Genomic DNA, 26,882 nt, shown 5'->3' on the forward strand with positions numbered 1-26,882 from the left:
CGGGCCTCCGGATGTGAAAATGCAGGCCCCTCGTAGTGGCAGGTGTTGCTGGGCCGTTCCACCAATCTCCCACACCCAGTGCCAATATATAGGGCTTCTAGGTGTTTAGCAACTTTCTGGCCCTCACCCGGATGGGTTGTATCCTCGCACGTATTATGGGAACGTGGAAAACTGTCCAGGCAACAGTGGCTTCCCCCTGTGGTGCGGGGCACATACTTTTGCAATGTTAGGGGGCTGTGTCCCGCTCTCTGATATGGTCGCGCCCTGCCTTGTCCGGCTCTCCTCCTCCTCGTCTAAGGGTCTGTGTTCGGATTGTCTCTTCCGCGGGTCTCCGCAGCGTTCCTTGGAGGGCACAGGTTGTGCTGGGACGTCAGCCGGGAACCAGCAGGAGTCCCCGCACGGATGGTGGCTTGGTTGGAGCCTAGTGCGGGCCCCCAGATGTGAAAAAGCAGGCCCCTCGTAGTGTTAGGGGTTGCCAGGCCGTTCCACTAATCTCCCACACCCAGCGCCAATATGTAGGACTTCTAGGCGTTTACAACTTCCTGGCCCTCATCCCGATGGGTTGTATCCTCCCACGTATTATGGGAACGTGGAAAACTGTCCAGTTAATAATGGATTTCCCCCATGTAGTGCGGGGCGCCTACCGTTGCAATGTTGGCGGGCCGTGTCCTGCTCCCGATGTCGCAGCTCGCCTTGTCCGGTCCCTCCTCCTCCTCATCTAAGGGTCTGTGTTCGGATAGTCTCTTCCGAGGGTCTCCGTGGCGTTCCTTGGAGGGCACGGATTGTGCTGGGATGTCAGCCGGGAACCAGCAGGGGTCCCCACGCGGATGGCAGCTTGCCCACCGGAGCAGTGAATCAGTGATCAGATGATTCCCGCGCCCGATCCGCCGCCCGACCCAGGATCTTGTTGCTGGTACACGTGGGTCAACGCCGACTGCTATTGCAGAGGCACGAAGTGAGCGGGCACCTCCGTGTTATAGCGTATGCGAGAACGCTCCTCCCCTGCGCGACCCTGTGCTGGTCGTGCGACCGCGGCATGACGCAGGCTCTCTCTGGTTCACTGCGGCGGCTCTCAGCAAACGGGACCGCCCGCCTCTACAAATTGTGCTGCGAACTCTGCGGTACCGCCACGGTTTTTGCCCAAATCTGCTCCGGGTGTGCCGTGTATAATAAGGCACCAGGCAGGAAGGTTATTTCCTGTAACTTTGGCCCAAATTAGGATTAATTTAAGAGCAGAATGTTCATGGGATGGGAGCACTCTGATCAGGCGGCCATCTTCATTGTGCGCATCAGCGCCCCCTCACACAGAGAAGTGTTTCAATTTGTGCTTGTAGCATGCAAGGGTAGACATTGACCTAGCTTAAGCCAGAATATTTGGACATTCTGCAGGTAATGAGTAAAGGCAAAACTCTAGGATTGTAGGAGCCAAGCCAGCCATTTCCAAAGACACTAGGTCGTGGTGGAGGACAGACCCTCCCCTCTCTGAAGAGCAGGTCTGGAAGAGGAGGCAGTTTGAAGCAAGGGCCACAGACCGGTGGAGAAGGTCTGAGTACTTCAAGCTCCTGTCACTTTGCACAAACTCCATCCTCCTCCTCCCAGTACCTGGGTGGTTATGGGAGTTTGAGACTATGGATGCAATTGGACTTTTAACTCTTAGATGGTGTTAATCAGAGATTTCACATTAAGGCACATCACAAACAAAAGGGGTTGTGCGAGTTGTGGGTGTTTGGGTCAAAGATTGGGGCCTAACCAGAATGACAATAGGCCATTAAGAACTGGGGTATAAGAGGGACTTCCGCATGGGAAAGATGAAAATACTGCGTCTTGTCCAATGAAGTCACATCTCCCAGGTAGTTCTCTCCTCCCATTTGATCCTCCCTCATATAACCGCCCCCAGTGTCAGGATCAGGTTGCAGCTGCCGTTCCCTGGCCACATCGGAGGTCGTCACCGTGGGGGAATCCTTGATGACTCCAATGGATTCCATTGGTTAGAGGGAGCAGTCATTCCTGCTGCCGCACCTTCATACGCTTCAAATTAAAATTAATGGGTGAAGTGCATATTTTATGGTGCAAAAGGCTCCGGTCTTGTCCCCATTCAGGGACGCCCATACAGTAAGGAGAAAACGGGAGGGTACTTAGGAGTATCTATCATAAATGGCATTATTATAAACAAATGTCTTCACTCCTGATTAATCGCTGTTAATATGAATACTGACAAGTGTTAGCACCTGGGGAACTCTAGGCAGCAAATCAGCTGTTGAGGAAAGTGGCCTTTATCTACAGTTGAAATCCCACAATCCATGGTGTGGACTACTGTATCTCCCGGACTTTGGTGTTCAGCCACTCCCTCTCCCTCTCTGGACAACCAGGCTCTTTGCCTGCACCTGTCCGTCCCCCACCGTCTTCTCCACATGTATTCATCTTCCTATCTCCCACACCACCGCGCCTCAGGACCATGCCTGCCTCTCTGGCCTACTCAGAGGACTGCTACCTAATTTACTCGCCCATAGTAATTGGATTTGCTCCCACATCAGGGATCCATTTCTGTGTCAACCATTATTTCTTTTAACTTTCCTGACTCAATAGACTGCACAGTTGTTGTACAGGTTTTTAAAAACGTTCTTGTGCCCATAGCACAATGGGATTTTGCAATAATGCTTAATCATAGTGTCATAAGGTGATAGTGTCCCTTGGAAAGCGTGGGCCCATGGCTGTTCCCACCAAGAATGCCCCATGCCATGAGGCATATTTACTCATTTAGCAAATGGATATTATTATTGTCCTTTCTGCCAACCGGGATGCGCCTAATGCAGTCAATAACTACTGGTATTAAATGAATTCTAAGAGGCAGGCCGTGAAACAAAAAGGAATTCTCTTCATACTCTCCTCAGGCAGAAATAGCAAGACATATACAGAAAATATGAATTAGCACTACAAGTGCAAAGAAATCCAAAAATCCACAGGCGGAAACATGAAAGGAATTCCATCCCCCAACGGCATACAAACTGCCCAAGAGTACCCAGAGCCTGCGCGTCACTAAAACATTCCTGCCATTACTTCAACTGTCCCTCACTAAGAGAAACTTTCTTTCACTGTACATTAAGCTCGTCAGACTTCCAATTTAACACCCCAAAGCGAGAACAAATGCTAGAAAATATGTTCCCTACACATGATCCCTTCATGTTTACATTACACATAATGTATATTCATTTTAAAACTGTTCCATTCCAACCAAGATTATGATTAAAAATCTTACCAAAAACAATCTTGATGTTTATGTACTGTAAACTATGATGACATATAATTCACGAACATATTTGATCTATTTCCTTTAACTTACTATTAGACTAAAATTTTTGCTTAAGCACCACAACTCCAAAAACTATATAATTATTAGAACAATGACTGACGTTTTGCACCGGAATGCTGCTCTCTTTAGGTTTGCTGTGAAAATTCTCATGAACGAATCAGAGAAATTATACAATTGGCATTAGTAAGTGCAGAGTCGATTTTCAAATCACTTACCAAAAACTCTGGCTACAAATCCAAGTGGAAATTGAGAGGCAAACATGGTGAGAAACCAGGGGGCAGCATAGAGGCTTGGGCCTATCTCATACTCCTCTAAGTGGTTGTAAAGGTCACGATGATAGTCATGAAGGAGACGAGAAAGTTGATACATCTGGATCTGGTGTAAAATAAATCACAATTAGGAAAAGAAAGTGCATAGCCCCTTACTATCCAAAATCACATTTCTGAGCTGATTTTAATTCTTTTTTTTAAAACGACAAAACAAAAACAAATGGGCAATGTTAAACACATGTACAAATGGAGATCTAAGAAAGAAGGGCCTCTTTATCTGAATGAGGCTCTGCCAAAATTTGACAGTCCAGTCATTTGCATACTTTCACAAACTACACACATTCACAGAGGGAACTAGGACGACATCCAGAGTGGAGGGGTGCTGCAGGGTGGAGAGAACATAAGAGTATGGATGCCTGTAAAATGTTCCTGGTGTGAGTCATGTGAGCTCATGAGTGAAATAACAATGAAAAACGAGGTGGAGTACGGTCCACATGGCAGAAGAGAAAACATTGGACCACATGGGGAAAATTATATGAAGGTGTCAGAGGAAAATGCATGAAAATAGTGTAACAAGAGAATGTGGCACAGGTTCCCTTTGGTGTGACTGGAGAAAGGATGAAAAGTAGGAGGAAAAGGTATGCCAAGAATTCGTCTTTTTTCGCAGTTAAAACAGCTGTGAAAGACCTACATTCTGCATTGCTATGCTCTTAAGGTCACAATTAATGAACAAGGACACATTTGGTTCTAAATCAGCGATGTTTAAAGGATCAATTCCACAGGGCTTTGTCTGGCATTAATTATTATTATCAGGGTACTTAATGCGCAAGGGCATAGCTTTGGGAAGCAACAGAGTGGTTCACAATCACAAGTGGGGAGAAACGAGGGAGTGGGGAATAAACAGGGTAGGACAATCAATTTGTCAGCAATAGATCTGATCCCCACTGTTTCCTCCCCTGGTTCTCGGGTAGGGTGGCGAGTGGAGGGCGGGTGGACCTAGGTGCAAGGGAGGAACCATTTCTTCAATAGGAGGGTCTTGAGCTCCTTCCTGAACTGTATAAGCGAAGGGACGAGTCTGATGTTGACGGGGAGGAGGTTCCAGAGTCTTGGGGTGTAGATGGAGAAGGCCGGTCTCCTGCTTCTTTCCTTCCAATTAATCCAATGAGCCCCAGTGGGTCAGCTGTAACAGGACACCAGGAAATGTTTTCTGACCTCTTACCTCCGAAGAAAGGAACTTTCTTCAGAGAGAAGATTACAAAAAATACTTTCTACCGGGGGGCTTTTCTATTTTATCATTCATCCTATTTGACTTTTCTCAGAACTTTGAACATAGAAAGGTCCATTAAGGATTGAATGTAAAATGTTGGTAATCCGTTTATTAAAAACATAGCAAACTGAGTCAGTGATTAATCTGATTATCGACTTACGTCCTCTTAATTATGCCATGCATGTAGGCACTTAATTCTAGTTAATGTGAAGTGTTTTAAAACAGCCTGTTCATGAATATGTTCTCGTTTGCATATGTATTAAGAACCAAAGCGAATATTAATTTTAATTATTGAATCAGTTACTCATCTTTTTTGAAAGCGTTCAAGAATAACAAGTTGCTATATATGTTTAAAGTATTTATTTAAACCTTGTCACATATGTTCTTTAACCATCACAATACAAAAGTGCAACCAGAATGAAGTGATTTCTCAAAAAGAGATCTCAACCTTTTAACAATCATTCTGTATTAAAAAACCATCATGCACTAGCTTTCAGAAATATATATAAGTGAACATTTGTTTGTGGTGGGATTTGTGGCAAAGTGTTGTCCCTTAAACAATCCCACACCTTTTCACCAATCTGCATAACATTTTGCATAGTTACTTGTTAGAACCCTCCGGATATTAATGGCAATATGACATTTGGACACCACACCCCATTTCCCGTATTTCAGCACAAGTCAAAATGTGTTTGTAGTTTTGTGGCTTGGAGAAGCTTTGTTCCTTATACACTTCCACACCGTTTCACCAATCTCCACCACATTTTGCACAGTTACCCGTTAGAACCCTCCAAACATTACTAGCTACATGATATTTGGACACTCGACCTCTTTCCCTGGATTTCAGCACCTTCACACATGCAACGGTAGCCTGAAATCGGTGAAACATTGATGTGGTCGTAGAAGGACCAGTTCTGACACAAGGAAATAAACGCGAGGTTCAGGCCCTAGGATGCAGAGTTGCCAAGATATTTGCACCGCAACGAACTGCACCACGCCAGGGTGAGGCCGGCAGGTGGGGAGAGAGCACAGAAAATCCCAGTATGCAACAGCACACCAACTCTCACCTCCCCCCAAAGTCTGTAACGCTGTATGTCAGCCAGCCACATGCGCCCTTTCTCAGTGCAATTTACTTCAAGGTGCAAAGCACATCAAGCAATAAGCGATTCGGAACAGCGACCTACAGGATCAGTGTTATGTCTGTATACAGAACCCATTTGGAGAAAGTGTACATCTGCTAGTTTTAAATAAAACTGTTTGCAATTGTACTTCTAATTTTTAAAACAGTTCAGCTTGTATATAATTTGATTAAGGATGTATATTAGGCTGTGCTGTGTTGCACAAACAATTCCAATTCAACTCACGGGATAAAACCTGAATCCATGCTGTTAAAAAGCTTTTCAACTTAATAGTCTTGTAATTCACGTGGAAAAAAAATACAAGCTCTTTTCTGAGTTCATTTGTTTACTGGGTAATGTGAGGGGTCTGAAATGAGAGACTGCCACAAGGTTGTAGTATTCTTGGTTAAAGAAATGTTGATTAAATAAAAATGGGTTGGATAAACACCTCGCTATCCCTATTCTACAGAGGAACTTCCCTCCCTAGAAACTGAAACTAAGGATCTGTCTGTGTCAGGATGTCAGTAACTGAAAGGCCGTCCTTGTGGCCAGAACAATCTATCCTGACCCTCACACTTCTAAACAAAAGGTGCAAGGAAATGTCATTAGCTTGATGTTAGAAATGGGGTTCAAAACCAAAATATCAGAATTACTCCAACGGAAATGTTCTCCAAGGTAGATACCCTTGGATTTAGAAGGGGGTTGCCTTCCTCTGGGTTCTTAAACAGGATGGTAAAATGTCTCTTTGGCGAGCAGTTCCTTTATGTCTTCAATGGACTCGCATAGTTCTTGTTCAACCAAACATTTCTGTTTAAACAAAAGGTTTTTTAATAGTCTTTCTATAAAAGTTCTTGTTTCTTTGCCGATTACCTGTTATTACTCTCCTCCCAGGAATCTCCATACAATATTCAGCTACCTGGTGTAATCGCCTGCCAGGACTTCTCTTTAGGGTTTCCAGATCACCTGGGGACTCTTCTGCCAGGACATTTTGTACAATTTCAAATGCCTGGTATATTCACCTGCCAGGACGTATTTGTTTCACAGTTCCTTGGTATACAACTTAGCCATGGTAATACTTGCTCAAATGTACTTGCACAAACATCTCCCCCCATATTGGCATCTCATGCATCTGTATTTCATTGGGGTTTGCTTTTATACTTTGTCTCGTCTGCATTCAAACATTCCTCTTTTTTTTTATTTTTATAACTTTATTATTAGGTTATACACATGGAAGGCATTACAGAAATAACATGTTCACATGAAAAGCATTGCTTTAAACATAATACATGGCATTGTAGAATGCTCACTCTTTCATTCTGCCCGCCCACAAAAAGGTTCAGCCATCTATGACTCATGGGATCCACAGAAATTGTCTCGGAAGTTTGGAGTTGTGTGTTAGTGCTGGGCATTTTTTATCATAATCCAAAACAGGGGTCCAAATATTTGCAAATTGGTGTAGCATACCTTCCGTGGCTGCAGTAACTTTCTCAGTCACCACAATGTCCCATACCTTAATCCACCAAAAAATAGCCCTTCAGGGGACTTCCAAATTCAAGCGACTGAAGTCTGGGTAGCCAACAGGAGCTGTGTTATTAATTTAGCTGAATCCCCAGATTCAGGTTAAACGTCTTTAACTTGAGCGCCCAGGAGAATGACCTTAGGATTCATTGGCAGTCTAGTATGGACAATGGTTTCTATTATGGTCACAATTTTCCCCCAAAACAAATTAAAAAGTGGACAGTCCCACCACATGTGAAAATATGTCCCTTGGCACATTGTTAGTTCTGCATCTGGAAGAAGAGTGATTTCTAGCCCAGATGTCCAGCCAGGATTGGTCTTCCAATGATCGACCCAGGTTATCTTCCCAGCGGTGCATTTAGGTAGGGTGATCCGCCAACATATTGTTTCGTAGGAGCTTACATATTTTAGAAATACTTCCACCTTGTGGACCCTCCTGAATAGTGAGCTGAATCGGGCTTGGATTTCCTCTAGCACTTTGTCTATTCAATGGGTGTGTTATCCATTGGCGTAATTGTGCGTATGAAAATCTGTCCAATTCAGAGAGTTGGAATACTGCTTTACAACTTTCGAAAGTGAGTGGTTGCTTGTCTTCAAACATCTGAGATAAAGTTGGCAGGCCCCCTATCCTCCAATTGTTAAATGCACCCAGTTGCATGCCTGGGGAAAAGGCTGTGTCATAGAAGATTGGGGAATACAGGCATGTGCCACTTGGAACCTTTTTTTGTTGTAATGCCCAGTCCCAATCCTTCAATGTTGCCCTACAGGAGGTAAGCAAACTTCACCACTGTTTCCGTGCAGGATAAGGGACAAATGGCAGAAAACAAAGGGGGAGGGAAGTCTGGATTGTTCAATGTCTACCCATTTTGTCGGTATATCAGAAGACATCCATGTCAGAAGATGTGAAATGTGGGCCGCTGCATAATACTTACACAAGTCTGGAACCCCTAACCCTCCCAGTCAGGCACCCCCATCACCTTTCTCTGGAAATCCTGGCCTTCCGACCACGCCAAATTAACCTTAACATTTTACGTTGAAGCCGGTCAAGAAATTTCTGTGGAATTTCCCCTTGTAAAGATGTACAAAAATATAAGAAACGGGGGAGTAGATTCATTTTATCCCTTTAAGTGCCATGGACGAGGTATCTTGTCCTTGACACTATGTTCACGGTGCCAAGGACGAGATGGCTCATCCTTTCTGGCACAAAACTGAAATCCAGCCCCCGGGCTATGTGAGGGGGAGGTTCCTCCTCACGGCCCGGGGGTTGGATTGCTTTCAGTTTCATGTCGGCGTGCATAATGCACGCCGTAGTGAAACTTAAAGTGATTTTCACTGCGGCAGCACGCAATGGTGAAAATGAAAGATGAGTCTCCACCTTTCTCCCCCTCAATCTGAACGGCTATTGTGCTGTTCAGATTGAGGGAGGCGTTGTTGGAAAGGGGCGACTCTCCCCTTTCCGACGACACCTTTTTATGAAGTATTGCTGGGCATGGATCGGGCGCAGAGCGCTCGATCCACACCCAGAAATGCCACTAGACCACCTGGGATTAGTTTGTGATGTGGGGGGGCTGCTTAGAGTAAGCAGCCCCGCCCCCAAAGCATGGAGTCATGAGTATTGTGCCCCCTGGGGGCAGATGGGTGTCCATCTGCCACCAGGAAGAAAAAGAATATGAAGATTTGGGGGGGGTGGTGGAGGTCCGGGGGCCCACTAGACCACCAGGATTTTTTGTGCCTTCAAAAGGGGGGTTGGCCCTCTCCCACCCATCCTAAGTGGATGAGGGGCACATCATGTAGCCCTCCCTGGAGGCAGATTTGTGCCCCTAGGAAGGGGTACATGAGATGCCCCACATCCATTCGCGGTGGGGTGCAGAGGCCACCAGAAATATCGGCACAGGCACCCGCCCCCAGCATGGGGCAGTACTTTTTGCTACCCCAACCCCAGAACCGCTGCTGGGCTTGGGGATGGTCATACCGCATGGGAGACAGCTGCCCACAGCTTCTCCCATCGGGGAGGTATTGGCACACTGCCGGGACTCCCTGGTGGGAAAAGCTGTAACAGGCAAGCAAGAACTCCAGGACGGTTGGAGGTGATCCGTTTACCATGTGGGTGTACCGTCCCCAAGCACAGCAGCAGCTCCAGAGATCCCCGGCAGGGCCTCCTTCCCACCCCCAAGGGATATTCTGGAACACAGCAGCCCAGCCAGCGCTCCAGCATGGTCGGGGGTGATGTCCTTGGCCGGCTGTCTCCCATGTGGTTTGACCGTCCCCAAACCCAGCAGCGGTTCCAGGGAGCCTCTGCATGGTCCCCAACCTTTCCTGGAGGGAGAAGCTGTAACGCAGGCCAGCCAGAGCTCCAGTACAGTTTAAAAAACCCAACATTTTCTCCGCTTTTGATTATTGTCTCTCACCCCCCTACAGCAAACTAAGATTCTTTTGTGGTGTTACGATCGCCTACATGTGGGGCAAAGGGGGCTAAATTTGGACGAGATATCTCATGTAACAAAAAAGTTACAAGGCATTGAATGGCGACATACCTAAATCACCAAAAAAGGCCTTGGCACGGGGGGGTTTGGGGGTGACCCATGGCAGTTAAGTAGTTAATAGCTGTAATTTGTGCCATCAAAGAGATTTCCCAAGTTGCCCATCTCTCCAAGTCTGCCTCCAGCACTTCAAAAAGGGGTGGAATATTGTCCTCAAATAATTCTAGCAGAGAAGCAGTAATGCGAACCCCTAAATATTCTATTGACTTTTTATCAAATTTAGAAGGGCAGGATGATTGCAGTGAGAAAACCTCATCAGCGGTCAGTCCCACTCCCACTGATTTGGCATCATTTATTTCCAAGCCTGATGCCCGATTGAATGTGAGTCAAAGTAAGTAAAACATTGTCGCCATAAAGAGATACCTTGTGCTGAGTTATGTATTGTGACCACTTCAATGGCCGGGTTGTTTCGTATCCATTGAGCGAGAGGCTCCATGATTAAGGCAAATTAAGGCAAGCTATCCTCCCTGTCCCGGGAGGATAGCTCAGCGGCAGCGTGCGCGTTTTAGAAGCAAGACGACATGAAGCAACAATAGGTTCGATCCCCGGGTCCGCGCTTAGAAACCTCTGGGTGTTTAAGCGCGTTATAAATACGTAACAAAGACAAAAAAAACACAATTACGCAACTAAGAAAAACAAACAATTCCTGTTAACAGCGCCTCGATGCCTGCGGGCTGTGTGAGCGCTTTATAAATGTAAAAAAATAAATAAAAAATAGTAGGGGGAAAAAGGGCATCCCTGACGTGTCCCACATCTGATGGGGATCGGAGTTGTTTGTTTTTTGTTTACCCGCAACAAAGTGTTAGGCGATAAGTAATTGGCCAAAACCATTTTCTGGAAAAAGGGGCCAAATTCAAAAGATTCTAAAGTTAATTTCATGAAACACCAGTCTACTTTGTCAAATGCTTTAGTAGTATCCAGTGCCAAAAGTACTAGTTTACAATGTTTAGATGTTATGGTTTCTATCAAGATTAGTTCCTGCCGAATGGTGTCCCCTGTTTTCCTCCCTAAGACAAATCCTGTTCCATATGGATCTATTAATGCAGAGAGTGCTGTAGCCAAACGATTGGCCAAAACCTTAGAATAGATGTACGCATCAATATTTGAAAGAGAGACTTGTCTATAGGAGGCACAATCCTTCGAGTCCTTATTGGGTTTTAAAAGCAAATTGGTCAAAGTCTGCATGGAGGGAGTCGTAGATCCAGTCTCCCTGAAAGAGTTCAAAAGCACTGTCATTGGGTCTAAGAGTTGGGTACGAAAGATTTTGTAACATTTAGTAAAAAAAAATCCATCGGGGCCTGGGGCCCTAGTTTTCAAAGTGTTAATAACCGATTTGAATTGGGGATTCTAAAGCCGTATTTTCCTATCGAGAAAAATATGGCAGGGCAGCTTCTCCAATTAATTTCTTCTGCCCTTCCAAAGTGCGGGGGAAGCCGATAGTTTCCATTAAGTGAGCTTCTGCTAACTGTAATTCAGCCTGTTCTCCATATTGTACGACCCCCTGCGGATCGTGCAGGCCTATAATCATATTGCGTCTCTTAGCTTTGGGCAGTTTCCTAACCAAAAACTGATTGGCCTTGTTACTCTTGGCAGAGTATCCCTGCTTCGTCACTAAACGTGAATGTGCTGTTTCTTCAGCGTAAAGGGCGTAAGGGCGTCTTATTTATTTCTAGCAACTTTTAGAGATCTATGAATTTTTGGGGTCCAACCTTTTTATTTTTCCCTTCTAGTTCCGATATGTCCTGCTCCAGTTGGGATCGGGCCTGTTGCTTACGTTTGTAATAAGCTGCTGCGTGGGCTATTAAATCCCCCCCTAATCACTGCCTTCATTGCATCCCACGTGGTTGCTGTCGATTTGAGTTTGACTGGGTTCTCTTGAAAATAGATCTGTATAGCTTTACTTATAGCATCCCTAATAGCCATATAGTTAAAAATATCAGTTCATATAAACACCACTGAGGTCTAGCTGGGTCACAAACTGAAAGTTAGAAGGACTGGCACGTTATCTGATAACACTCCGGTACCAATGGAGACCTCATCCACAAATGACATAAGCTGGTGGGACACCAGGAGGAAACATATGCGGGTGGAGGAGTGATGAACATGAGAAAAAGTAAAATTCGGTTTCCCCCGGATGTAGTACTCTCCAGGAATCGACCACCCATATGGTTTAAAACAAATGGAGAATAGCCAACGCAATCTTAAAATCTCTCAATGTGGGGACATGTGTTTTATCTATTACAGGATCGGGACCCCATTAAAGTCACCCCCGATGAGAACCTGACCCTCAAGGGGAGAATAGTAGCCTCCAGGCGTTTGAAGAATTGTTCTTGTCCTTCATTGGGGGCATAGATCAAATCCAAGGTGTACAATTTCCCCAACAACATACCTTTAACCCAGACATACCGCTCTTCCGGATCATATATGATGTCCAATTCCTTGAACAGTATGCCTTTCACCAACAGGATAGCCGTCCCACCAGTTTTCAAGCCGCTGGAGGCTAAAAATTGCTTTGGAAAGTGTCTGTTCCGCAAGCAAGAAAAATCTAAAGGGAGTAAACGAGTTTCCTGTAGAAAAATCACTGTACCATTCAGGTCCTTTAGACGTCGCAGGCTCGATTTACGTTTTACTGCAGAGTTTAGTCCCTTTAAATTAAGTGATACAAATTCCAATTTCTGATGAGGTAGAGGGGTCATACATGAATCAGCGTCTCCTGTGGAGGAGGGTGGAGCCAAATGAGTTTCCATTGCCATTAAGGTCCGGAGTAGTCATAATTCCATGCAACAACCATTATTTTAGTTGAACAAACAAATCTAAAAATAACAATTAAAAAATAAACAGGAGAATATAGGGTAATCTGCAACTCTCGGCCACCAAGTGACATCTAACTCAGGGCCGGGCATGGGCCGCATGGAGCCCATAATCAAAACAACCTCTTATAGTGCTTCCTTTTAAAGTATATTTACGTTCCCATCTTCTGCGAGATACAGATTCGGAAATATCTTCATTCGTTCAAGTATATAATGGTGATTTCCCCGATTCACCACCTTTGGGGATTTTCGCCCAAATATTGCATTTCGGTGCTTCACCAATGGCAGGTTTCTGAGAGTTCGGTAGGGAATCGCCATTTTTATGTCAAGGGGAGAGCCACATCATTTCTTCAGTTTCCTCCAACTTGTCAATAGTACGGACCATCCCTTCAAACGTCAACTGCAGGGTCGATGGGAACAACCAGCGGTACTTGATTTTTTGGTCTTGCAGAAATAATGTTAACGGTCGGAGTGCTCTTTGTTTTTGAATTATGTTGCCGGGTCTTGAAAATGTAACGCTGTCCCCGATAGGTCAGCTCGCCCTGCGTGTGCCATGCTGCAAGGATCTTGTTTGGTGGTAAAGAAATGGACTCGAGTAATAACATCAGCTGGAACGTTTGGCGACAGGCCGCTTCAAGTATGTAGCCTATGGCTACGGTCTAGGAGAAGCAAGGGCTTATCGATCTCAGGCAAAAGTGCTTGAAAGAAATCTATGCAGTCATTCAAAGCTTGGTCGGATATTGAATAAGGCACATCTCTAATTTGTAAATAATTCCTCCGGGCCCTATTTTCCATATCTTCTTATTTGCTTTACATTGTTTCGCTTTTCCTTTCCAAAAATTGAATTCTGTGTTGCAGGTCTGCCATTGTGGTTGAGTTATCCAATACTCCATCCACCATTTCTCCGTCTATGTTTTACTTCCAGAGCCCTTTGTTCCAGGCAATCCAGCTTAGTTGTAATTTTTAGACATGGAATTACGAAATTTGGTCTTAAATCAATGCAAAAGCATGAATATCATCATTACTGGCCAACTGACCTGCAGGACGGTCTGGAGATTGAGGTAAAGATTTCATCATTTCTGCTTTTTTCCCCTTATCTGAAGGTAATAACATTGTAGATATGTTGGCATTACTTTTGTATTTTTGACTGCCTAGACATGTAGCATTGCCAAACAGGGTTTCTGCTTGATGTTGGGATTTTATTAATGTGATCAGATGGAAACATTGTTGCTTTGTGTGCTGGTAAAATAACGAGTTTGACTTGCGCAAAAGGAGAATCACAAGGCAGCAGTTCAGACCGATGCTTTCACAACTGGGCACTTCTAGAAAGTCTCAGATTAACCAGAGCCTAACTTCTCTTGACCAGCAATGTGTTGACTGTTCCTTCAAATGCAATGCAACCCAGAGCGCATGGAAATCTCAAGAGCCACTTTCTTTTTCACTGTGATCTAATTGCTTTTTTGTGCTTGTATATAATGCCTGAAGTGCCACCTCCCACTCTCAGTGACAAACCGGGGCTCATTCCAGCTATAGCCCCAAGCAAAGCTATGATCCCTCGCACGTGTTACACCAGGATATTGTCTCAGTGAGAAGAAAGCACTTACTTCTGCCTCCTCCAGCAAGCCTCTGCTTCTTCTCATCCACGGCAGATTCCAGATTAATACCATAAAGTCAAAGGGAACCGAAAGGGACGTCCCTCCGACCTCAGTGTAAGTTCACTAGGAAGCACATCGTGAGATCAGGCTGGTGGGCGGCTGGCAACTCCCTCAGACTTCTGCCGGCGCCATCTTGGGTTCGCTCCTCCTCGCCGGCATTAAAATAATTAAGCTGCCACCCGGTTCCTGTGCTAAATTCTGTATTGCAACTTCTTCCTCATTGCTTTACATCCACAATCTTATCACAGACTGCGGAAAGGAGATGGAAGCGCTGAAATCTGTTCAAAACCTGGGCTTCATGAGGAGGCCATCAGCAAAGCTAGACACGCACCAACATTCCACTTTTTGACTCAGGCCTTTATACTTTGCCTTGACTGCATTTGAACAAACTCTGCCTTTTACTTTGCCTTGACTGCATTTGAACAAACTCTGCCTTTTACTTTGCCTTCACTGCATTCAAACTTTGCCTTTGTATATTTCCTGCATTAGCAATCTTGTGCCAGTCAATCACTTGTTGGTGTGCTTGTTGGAAAGCTGCAGGGTCCCCAGTTGCTTAGGACAGACTCCCTGGTTTCTTCCAGCATCTCTGGTGCTGTTCGTGCTTCTGCGGTATGGCTTCTCCACTGTGTTCCATTTTGGCGATTGCGGACGGTTGTCAGGCATCTAGTGCATCTCTGCGGTCACCCGCCAGCTTTCCCTCATGGCCTGGTTGAAGACTGCTGTCCCGCAGACCAACCCGACCTCCAGGGGCTTCTGCACTGCTCCGAGCATCTCCACGGCTGTTCCTTTCTCATGCGCAGCACATGTTTCCCTGTCCCAGTGGCCTTCTCTGCTTTGCCAGCTCTCTGTGTACCTCGCCTTCAGGAACCTTTGCGTGGATGGCAACGTCTCCTTCTACACGGTTTGCTGCAACATTCTCCTCCATGGTCCGGTTGCCATTTTTAACTGACCTGCTCATTGCAGGTTTGGAACAACAACTAGTTTGCATGTTGCAATTCGAGCTCCTGTTACTTTACACAAACTCCCTTGGTCCTCCTCCTCGTCTCAGTACCCGAGTGGTTATGGGAGTTGGAGTCCAACTCATGAATAAAAAAAAAAGGCACTTCAAGATTAGAGATCATGGTTACCTGTAAACTCTATCATGGTTTTTCTCCTGGGAATTACATAAAGGCACATGAACAAGAAAAGGTGTTATATGTGAGTTGTGTGTTTGGGTGGAAAGTGGGTGCCTGATTTGAATGATGTAGAGAAAAGGTTTCTTGACTTCCTGTACAGGGGGGAATCTTTATCTGACAATAGGCTGTTGAGGTCTTGGAGGTCAGGGGGAACACAACGACTCCTCCAATGAAGTCATAACATCTCCCTGGTAGTTGTCTCCTCTCATCTAATCCTCCCTCATATAACCACCTCTCGGGTCAGGATCAGGTAGCGGCTGCCATTCCCTGGCCACATGGGAAGAGGTTTCCACCGAATAATCTGTGATGACTCCATCAGAGTCATCACAAATGAAATAAAATGCAGGACACCTTTTGCTAAAAACTCCTTAACTTAATTCTCTACACTCATTCAGTTTACAGGAAAATCAATAAAAATACATGGCACTTTTAATTACTATTTAGCACATAATATCGTCCATACCTATTCCAAAGTGGCTGGCACCTACTATCTTGCTTGCTGGTTTTCTGCTTTCATCTATGGCAAGCTTCTATCGACCACCCTGCTTCAATTATCCACTCAACTTGTCTGTCAAAATGCCACCAGTTTTCTGAGCATGCCCTCAATAGATTTCAGGCAATTTATTTACACTTCAAGTGGGACCTTTGTCGCAAATAACTTGCAGCAATGTGCTCATAAAACATATTCCAGCAAGTTGCACTATGGTTGGCAAGAAAACCACACATCACTTTATTCCCAGTTTATCATACAGGCCGTGTATTGCTGTAGCAGCCCATTTACGCATGCTGGTTTGTCTTACTTAATGCAAATCACACTAGGTGGACTTCTATATGTCCTGTCCAACTTGAAATTGTTTATTCTGTCTGACCTCCGTCTCAGTGCTTTGAGCAGAGAGCAGAGGAATATTTTATAAGGCACTTTCCTAAATTCAAATACACAGGCAATATAATACGATCATAGCGTTATTACTGTACAATGATGGCTGAATAAGAAATATGCATGTCTCTACCTAATACATTCAATGAGCAATCTGTTTCTAAGTGCTATAGCAAAGTTATAAATGTTTGCAGTGAAAGCACAAAGCTCCATAGCTCTAAACACTTGTAGGTTTTATACTTACACAAATGGTCCTTGCTAATCCATTCCTGTAAACTGCATATAAGGTGGCTCAGCCATGCTTTACTTGATTCTAACCACTCCAGGATTCTGTGTACCTTTGCTGGTCAAATGTAGAATGTAGGGGAGTCAAGACGGGTTTTAACTGCAAACAGACTAATTCATGTCAGGTAGGTATTGTGGGCCAAGGAGGGTGTTTGATAAAAACATTAGCGAGGAAAACAAAGATTGGTTTCCTATGAAAGGGGCAATCATGCAAAAGGATAAAAGTAGTTGGCTGGAGGTTGGGGGGGGTGGTTGGATGGAAAGCTGGTTTTCCAAATTGTAAACAGCATCAAGATAAAGGCTGGGGTGGCTGTTGGCTTATTCCACATCATAGATGGTTGTTCGATGGATCGTCAGGGGTTTATTCAACAGGCTCTGTGATGAATCAGAGGTGATCATTCCAAGGATCCTGGCCTGGGACCCTTCTCATGGGGCCAGGGAAAGGCAGCCACTACCTGATCCTGACCCTGTGGGTGGTGGTCTGCCAGAGGATCGCATAGGAGGGGACTAGGGTCAGGAGGAATGGGAGACCCTTCTAACCAACTTCCCTAATGATCCCACAGTCTTAATGGCCTATTGTAAAATGTAAGGCTTTGATGTTAAAATTAATAAGAACATCAGGGACTTCCAGCCCCATAAAGCTCATATTACTGAGACGAGGAAGAGGGGCTCTGAGTTGCATAATTGTATTGTGCAGTCTAGTGGCTATAATGAGCCACACCTGAGCGAGACAAATATTTAAAGGAATGGTTTGGTCAGAAATATTATTGTCCCTATGGTTCGGCCATGTGCTTTTAACCATAATTCGATTGATCGTACAAACATTTCATATGCACCTTACCCAAGTTTTCGTCTCATGGAAACATGCAAAATCAGGCAGCAGGGCGCGGCCATCTTGTGATAATCTTATCACTTGGCGCATCGCCCTGGGTGACCTGCGTTTGGGGCACTAAATCATATCCCCCGCCCCCGAGCCTGACATCTCCAAATCATTTATATTCTCCGCCTCTCTCAGTGACGTTGCTGGGCAGCGTGGCCAAACGCACCCAGTCGTCACCTACGCGACTAGACGCGGAACCCGGAAAACACCACCCATCTTCTCACAGCGTGGCGTGTCACAATTAGGAATATGAAACTGTACTTTAAAAGGAAACAACAAGACTGTACAATTGGTAAAAGTACATTTATTTCACATTAAATGTTTCAATAACATTCGGCGTGTGACCAAATCAATTAAAATGGAACCTTTTTTCTTTGCTCTAGTTTCATAAATACTCAAATGTTTATCGTGAGTCACGCACTGTTCCTTTTGGGTACACAGGGTGTTCGTTTTGGGTAAACGAAGCACTTTGGGCACACAGTGAATTGCAAGGGTGGTGCTTCAACTTGGCACTAGACCTCCGTAAAAGTTATGTTGCTCCTAATCGCCGGTAACGCGTACGGACATATTGGACCTTGTCTGTCGTCCCAAAATATGGTCAAGTAGATCCAGTGATTGACATGTAGCTGCAGCTGGCGGTTGAAGAAGCCATTGGTCGGGGTCTGGAATAGATGAAAATCGCAGAACGGCACGATATACCCGTTTGCAAAAGATAAAAATTGAAAAGTGTCTCAGTAGCCGATCTTTATTACAATTAATCATTTCCTTTATTAGCGCAGAGGTGACACAATGTGAACCGAGAGAATACAACGTGGAATATCAAAATACTCTGCTATTTGCTTTCGAGGATAGTGCGAACGAGAATGTTGAGCTCTAAACGCAATGCGTAAACTGGGGAAAGAATTCAAGGTGCAAAAACAATGTAATGATTTATTAGCGTAGAGCCAGGGAAAAACGAGTGGTGGTCTACACGCGTCTCGATGCTGGCCTGCCAATGTGCCTGGTAGATAGCCCTGCACACAAAGGTTGTACTAGCACTTCATTGCAATATGCCAAACAGAACGAACAAGTACAATGTCACCCAGCAGTAACGGTCAGCTATTCGTATTTCGATTAGTTCTGGTATGAAATCGTCTAAAGAGAAACTTACATTATTTTCGGCATTTCCATTCTCTAGGCTTAATGCAGACTCCTCCGTTCGTGTCAACATTTTCTCATAAACTGAACATATATGTAACTAGGTGCAGTTTGGGAATGGACGACCTTATCATATCATACGTTAATTCAATCCCTTTCGGAATGGTCCCTGCCTCTAAAGGTCAAAAAACAATAGAACCTTATACTGTGCGCGGTAAGCGTGGGCCTCCCAGCTCCCAAGCAAAAATTCAAAGCTGGTGATCTTCACTCAAAATGAACATGCATTCTTACTTTGCAACATCCTGTGTCAACGCATCCATGAGAACATGAATTTTGAAGCACAGGCACAGGAAATTGGGGGCTATCACTGCTCGTTGTTCGTGGCGCTGCTCAGCTGTAGGTGAAATTTGCCAATGACAGAATGCCCCCTATTCTCAAATTATAGTCGGTGTAACACAAAAACTGAGTCAAAAGGTGTCTAATAATAGGGCTACCTCTGCTCATCTCATGGCCTCCTACCCCATGTCATGTTTTCACAGTCAGTACAGTCAGTATATCTTGCGTGCCTAGAATGTTTTGTGGCCTAGGTCTAATCCCTTTTGTAGGTCCAGCAGTTTTTCAGCTTTTTGCGGAACTTTATTGCAAGTCAACTGTCAAAACCCAAATATTCTTACACACTGTTACCCATTGGTCATTAACACGAAAAATGAAGGTCCCACAGTATCTCAACTAAACTGAAATGTGAAAGCAATCGTAATAATTGTAATATATTTTTAAGAAAAGGACTGAGAGGATAGATTTCAAAAGACAAAATGCATACTTTATTTTTACAGTTTATAGGAACATTGTTTGCAAAAATAAAAACAGACGGTAATCATTTCAACCGGGATTTGAAAGATTTAACATGCTCTGCTTTGGGTGGACATGACATGCTGGCAATGTTTTGTGGCAATGTATGTGTGCTCTGAACAGATTTGTGCGTGATTCCACTAGTATGCATATCGACGACATTAACAATAAGATTTCACAAAATCAAATTCCATTTTCTCATACACTGGTTTGACAATCCATTTTTTGCTTCTTTTCATCAAGGCCATAGTGTAGCGAAGCATCCCTAAGTTTCCTGCAGTCCTAGATTGTTCCCGGCCCACATTCTCGTTATGCGCTAATACCGCACGTAAAGTCCGGCATTTCATCCCCTGGATGCCAAAATGCAATCTCTTTGGCCTGTACTTTAGGCACATATTGTGGACCACCTCCAAATCTCCTGTGTGACAGAATTCTGAGAGTCCCTTAAGATCTCTTGATAGAGTTTTATCAAACACAATCTTCTCAAGGGCTTTGTGTGGAGGTGAAGATGGGATCAACCACTTCTTCTTCCGTGCCTGCTCTGGGGACAAAGGTCCTTGTTCACATTGGTGGAAATGTTGGTTTTCTGTCCAGTGGTGAACGTTGGAACAGTGGTGCATTAGTGACCGCAATTTTTCCAGTAGAATTTCCACAGACCCATCACATGTTTTTGAGCTCCACCAAAGATGGTTGCTGAAAGACTGGGACCATTGCAAAATAGCTTCCAAACCTTTTTTTTCCCCTGCAGCCGAGATTTGTTTATTGATTGATTTGGCAACCTGCCATACATCAAATTGATGTTTAATATTTGGATACTGCTCTCTCATTGTCTTGGCTATTGAAACGTGTCTGTCAATGGCTATGAGGTCGATTTGCATTCCCCTCGATTGTAGATCTTCCAGTGATTTTATAAAACCAAGTTTCTCCATGGCCATTGAGGATTTACATTGGGACACCTGCACAACCACCAAACTCACAATTTTCTTACTTTTCATGTCCTGAAGATGGTAGGTGCAGTACTTAGCAGAAAATCCGGGGCTGTCACACTGTCCATCGCCGGCTAGCCTGAACCGTTTGTCGGGGAATGTAGTTTGAATAGCCAATTGTTCAATTCTCCAACCATCACTAATGGCAGGGAATAGATAATCACGTTGGTATTTGTAGTATTGCGTTTTAGAAATGAAATGGAGTCCCACAAACTGAAAGAAACTGGATAACTTCATGAAACTGGAGCCATTAAAAAGTAAATCTGCTGCACACAGTAGATTGCCGGCTGGCAGTTTCCCCAAAATCGGTTGAGCGGACCATGAAAATGCTTTATGTGACTTTTCACAGGTGGCATGTATTTTGAGGTTACTGCCTTGTGTTAGACGAGTCACGCTCACCAATGGATTCCCCTCCCACTGAATGCACACATTTCAGCATCTGTAAAATCTCCATCAAGCTGCTGTCGAATACTATGTATTTGGCCTCTTATTATACTGTCATCTGGCAACACTGCGGTTTCGGACTGAACCGTTATGGACATATCAGCCAAACCGGACATACTATAGTCGATATCTTTGTCTGTTTCGTCGGTCAATAGTGTTGATGCTTCAATTTCTGTCATTTCAACATCTGTTACTTGACTATGGATAGGAGAAAAGATCAATGTGGACCGTTTTTTGGGGGGCATTCTTTTGGCGGGTGTCGATTGTGTCAAGTACTCATCTAGTAATGTTAAACTATCATCTATAAATTCAATTTCACCTTCCTCTGGCGGAGCGGGCGCATTGTAGCAATGGTCCAAGAACACTTTGCTGGAATCGCCAGTCTTATTAAATTCCTTTTCTGACCATTGGACATAGGCATCTCGAGTGTGAACACGACGCGCCTCAATGACTAGTTCCTCCATGGTGAAAACAGTTTGGCAAGCAGCATCTGTCATTTGTATCGCTGTCTGTGTCTGCATAGTCCGTACTCCATCGGGCAACTGCAGGACAGATAGGAAAAGGGATGTTCAGTGTAAATCCAATATACAGTGTTGTACAATTGACTTAAAAAAAAAAGGCTATAATGAAGGCCTTAGCACAAAACTATTGCAACAATAGAAAGTGTTTATAACTAACCTCATTTTTATTTCTTTTCTTTGAAACCTTCTTTACTCTAACATCGGCAAACTGGCGCACCGACTCAGATACACGTTCCTCTGGTTCAATATACAGATCTTGTATACATCCTACAAAAAATAGTATCCATTTAAAATAAGTCATTGGCATTACAAATCTAATTAGGCCGACTTTCTTTCATTCATTCGATGATACTGTCAATGTGCATACCTCTGGGTCCAGATCAACTGTAAGGTCTGGTTCCGGAACAAATAATGTAATTGTAGAGGACGCTGCAGCATCTCCCTGAAACACAGTACTTGCATTAGTAAGGACAAAAAGATTGGAAATGGGACACACAATTTGGAAAGACGACAGAGGTACATATCAATAGTAAAGTAGGAATGAAACATTGTGTAAAACAATTACACAATATGAAAATATGATCATATTATCTCGTCCTATTGAGCTATGAAGACCCATGCCACTGGCACCTGATCGACTAAGAGGGATGTTCTAATTGTAGCGGATGCTGCAGCATCTCCCTGAAACACAGTACTTGCATTAGTAAGGTCGAAAAGATTGGAAACGGGACACACAATTAGGAAAGACGACAAAGGTACACATCAACAGTAAAGTAGTAAAGAAACATTGTGTAATGCAATGATACGTTGCGAAAATATGATCACATTATCTAGAATTCCATGAATAAAACCAGTCTGGAACAGAATAGCTAGGTAACATTACCTGATACGCGCTCAAAGTGGTTGATGACTCTAGGCAAGACATGGATGTTGAATCTTGTTCCTTCATATTCGGTGGATAGTCATGGAGTGGTAAAGGGAAAGTATTATTCGATTTAGAAATTCCAACATTACAAAATGGCATGTAAAGAGACTTAATACGAGATCATTACACGTTTTAAAATGCATAATATAGCACAGTTATCCGTCCCCATAAATCATTTTTCTATGTAGGTTCTACAAAACAAGGACTGCTGTTTAGCAAAAAAGTCATTATTTCAACAGCTATTCAAATCAGATAAATATGGAAAGTACTATAAGTGGCATTTACACCGAAAATACAGCCGTAAAGCTAAATCCGGAAGCATGACTCACCTGTGGCGGCATTTTCATGAGTAAAGTCGGAATAGCGTTTGGGAGCAATTTCCAAGTTGTTCTCAGTTGATTCCTCTTTGTGTACAAGGATGTGTCGTACATATCCGGGGAGAAGTGCAGGCTGCAGATGCGGTATCGATGACCCCTCTTGTCCTCCAAGACTTGTTTGACTCTACTTTCAAGCTCTTCCGGTGGATATCCACAACGTCTGACCCATTCTCTTATTCGATCAACAGTCTTAGGGAATACATGCATTGTAATGCCTTCGGATTTGTCATGGGTCTTCGAAGGGCAACCGAAAATAGAACATGCAGGCATTGTGGTAAATTCTGCAAAATAAAGGTCAACATTATTAAAAAAATATTTTGCATAAGCATGTGAGAAAGAATGAATTGGACCATACATTGCACGCTTTCTTTTGGGCACCACAGCAAAACCAGTGCAGCGTGTTCGGCTGTATTATAGGATAAATTTCACAAACGATTCATTGATGTGTTGAAAATCAGAACATGTTACTCGTCCATTGAATGTTCTATCATGCACGAAAAGGAAACATGCTTATACTATAGACACGGTCCCCGAAGGATGCAATATGATGCCAATTAACACTGATAAAAATTGATATATCGATAACATAACAAACGAAACTCAAGTCAATAGCAATGATACAAATTAACATAGCAGTACAGAGTTAGATAATTCGGAATAGATATGAATTTACAAATGAAGGAGATATGATTAGGATACATGCCCTTACCTTGACCAACAAACAGTTGGATTCAGCAAGCAGAGTAATTAGTGGCAGGAGAACAGGGAGATGTTCACAGGTAGCACACTGACGAGTTCACTCGAAGCGGTCACAGAGTAGCACGTTCACGAGTTGACTTGCAGTGCTCAAAGATGTTCTCATGGCAAATATCCAATAGTTTATAAAGAAAAACAAAAAGGGGTGTGTTTGTGAATGAATGACGTGTATATGTTGTGGTATTATGTGGATTGCAGGGGCACGGTCTGCTTCAGGGGAGGCGTGCCTGGAGACACGGGGTCTGAGGAGGCCATGTGAACAATGGCCCCTGGGCGCAGGATACCTTTTGAAGTGTACATGTTGTTTGGCACCTTGGCCGTTCACGCCGCTGACAGGCCCCCATGGCAGCGCACATCTACTGGTGTAAACTGCCTTTGATAGCGGGGGGGTGGGATGGATGGGCCGGGAGGCGTGCAGACAAGGCACCGGAACACTGGTGAATGGAGACACACTTGATTCATTTAAAAACTGAAACAACCATTGATAAAAAATATGTTGCATTTTATTTGGTTTCTTATTTTGATGGCACAATAATACTAGACATTGTAAAGGTCTGGTTGCAGCTCAGTGAGGGTAAATCCCCTGTACTGACCACTGTCGCTGGGGAAAGTTTGTCTAATGGCGCCAACGACACAGGCGGGTATTACTCGTCGAACGCGGTGTCCAAGCCTCCCATGAAGCCACCATGTGTATGAACGATAGGCCACCAGCCAGTAGCACCTATGAAAGAGAAAGATACAATCTGTTTTTAAATAACCAAGATAAGTGTATTAAACCTTAGTTGTCAATGACAATTCTTGTATGCAATGGCATTTTTGCCATGAAAAATGCTAACTAGACACTCCACAATATTGAACGACTTATGCGACTATTACTAGAGAATTGCAAGACTAAACGGATATGACAATGATATCTTGAAGTTACGAGAATATAGGGGACAACCAAGAAATAGTAGTGGCCTAACTGACATCACAACCAGACTACACTAACTCGTTACTTGGATTACGAGGGCAAGCTGTTGCGCGAAGTTCGTGCATAAGCACCATCACAATCCTCAACACAGACTGTGTGAGACAGACTGCCGTGAAGTCTGGCAGCTCGGTAACGCATTGCGGCTGTAGATCGCCTTGCGATATGTAGGACAAGCATCCAGAGTTTTCTCGGCAGAAGCAGTTCTCCAACTGGGTTGGCATTAGCGCGCACCGATTGCAGGAACACCAGGTGGAAACATCGTCCATGCGACTAGGCCCAGGCTCTTCTTCTGTTGAAACATCCGCCCAACTGTTGTTCAAATACCCATCGTCTACAGAGCTTGCTCTTTCCAGTAATTCCTCCTCGGAATACTCGGGCTCATACAGGTAGGGCATTATTGTTACCATTGTGTGGTAAAGAAGCTAAAATAATTTATAGCGGTCGTACTAGTATCTGTTCACACGGGCTACAAGCAACGAAGGTAGCTGACCAGAGCACAGAAACAAGTCACAGAATACTCAAAGAAATACAGCAAGAGGAATGGAAAAGAAAAACTGCTGTTTTGTGTTGTGAAAAGCTCGGTTTATACTTGTCGAGGAAAGAGGCTTCCTGCTGTTTCCATGGCGATACGTCATTAGCTGAGGCGCAGAGAATGTTGACACGAGATGTGCTTTGGCGTTGTGAAATGGGCGGTACGCGTCTAGTGATGTCAGGCTCAGGGGCAGGGGATATGATTTAGTGCTGCAAACGCAGGTCACCCAGGGCGCTGCGGCAAGTGATAGGATTATCACAAAATGGCTGCGCCCTGCTGCCTGATTTTGCTTGTGTTCAAGAGACGAAAACTCGGGTAAGGTGCATAGGAAATGTTTGTACGATCGATCGAATTACGGTTAAAAGCACATGGCAGACCCATAGGGACAATAATATTTTTTGACCAAAGCATTCCTTTAAAGCCCCTTCAGGGGACGGCTATTAGAAAGAAGCAGTAGGAGCAGAAGCACGCCGACAATGGAGCCACTGCTGTGTTGTCAGCAGGACGCGGTGCAGAGAGAGTCACAGGAGTCGGGAATCCAGAATGCAGAGAACCTACAGTGGGAAGCGGTGCTGAAACTAGCTGTCCCATAGGAGAGAGAATCTTTCCTGGTTCTGCATCCAACTCCGGTGGGTGGCATTCACTGGAGTATGCAAGGAGAAAAGAAGGCTCTCTTTTCTGGATGCGCGAGCAACAGGAGTGTTAGCGGAGCAGTCAGATGCCTAAACAGTCCTGACACAAGAAGAAGTTAAAGCAGCAGCGGGTCCAACGGAAGCACAAGGAAAGACCGGCGAGTTGGCCTTCACTAGGTAACCCTGGGGTGCTCAACAATAGACCGCTGGTTGAAAGCAACACCCTTTCAAAGCATTGTTGGCGTAACTCATGTTGAGAGAGACGGAGTGGAAATTGTAACCACCATTGACAAAGTAAAGAGGGGACAACATTCAAACAAAATTAATGTAATCTACAAAAAGGCATATTACATTAAGGGGAAGATAATAACCTGTATTGCCTAAGGCAAAGAAAGGCAATTATAAATAAAAGGCAATGCAGCTTTCCTAATGAGGGATACCTGAAAAAGAAACATTACCAGCAGCTAATTGGTGGCGTAGAAGGAACCCAAAAGGTGGCAGGAGAAGCCTTCCTGCAGAAATCATTAAGGGGGAGAGGAATATAAGCGAATATAACAAATAAATCAGTGGGGAAAACAGTGTCAATGCGTACTGTACCCTTATGGAAGAAGTTGTGAACCCCGGTTTCGTTATTGATAGTCAAAGACATTTCCAAGAAGCAGTTTTTTTGGAATAACTTTCCATATTGGGGACCTAAAGTGTGGAAGGTTTGAAGCAAGCCTCACCACAGAGTACTTGTAATAGTGGTAGGAGTTGTATCCTGGGTGATGAGTTTACCAGGAACAGGATTATTCATGGTTAGTCCTGGCAGGGTAGCGGACCAGGAAGAAGATAATTTAAGTACTGCAGTGTGCTAGAAGGTTGTGGTGAAAAGGAAGTGGCAAGTCCAATAATGTGTTAAGATGACCTGTGGTAAAACCATTCTGACAAAACTTTATTGTTTTTTAAGAATTTTCTACAATCAACATTTCATTCAAATATACCATACATATTAAATAGATAATAAATACACTGTTTTACAATTCACACTAAATTTACACAGTTCA

General features: G+C 44.1%; 1 protein-coding gene across 8 annotated transcripts in view; it reads right to left on the reverse strand.

The window, feature by feature from the left end:
• TBC1D1 (TBC1 domain family member 1) overlaps positions 1-26,882 on the reverse strand; it is a 1,823,125-nt gene that overhangs the window by 252,303 nt on the left and 1,543,940 nt on the right. For all 8 annotated transcript variants that reach the window (XM_069631813.1, XM_069631816.1, XM_069631814.1 and 5 more), the window contains one exon: positions 3,526-3,685. In XM_069631813.1, the coding sequence (XP_069487914.1) occupies positions 3,526-3,685 (160 nt within the window). The remainder of the gene's footprint in view (positions 1-3,525; positions 3,686-26,882) is intronic.

This window comes from Ambystoma mexicanum, chromosome 6q (genome assembly GCF_040938575.1).
Source record: "Ambystoma mexicanum isolate Mex_15411 chromosome 6q, UKY_AmexF1_1, whole genome shotgun sequence".
Classification (NCBI taxonomy): Eukaryota; Metazoa; Chordata; class Amphibia; order Caudata; family Ambystomatidae; genus Ambystoma; species Ambystoma mexicanum.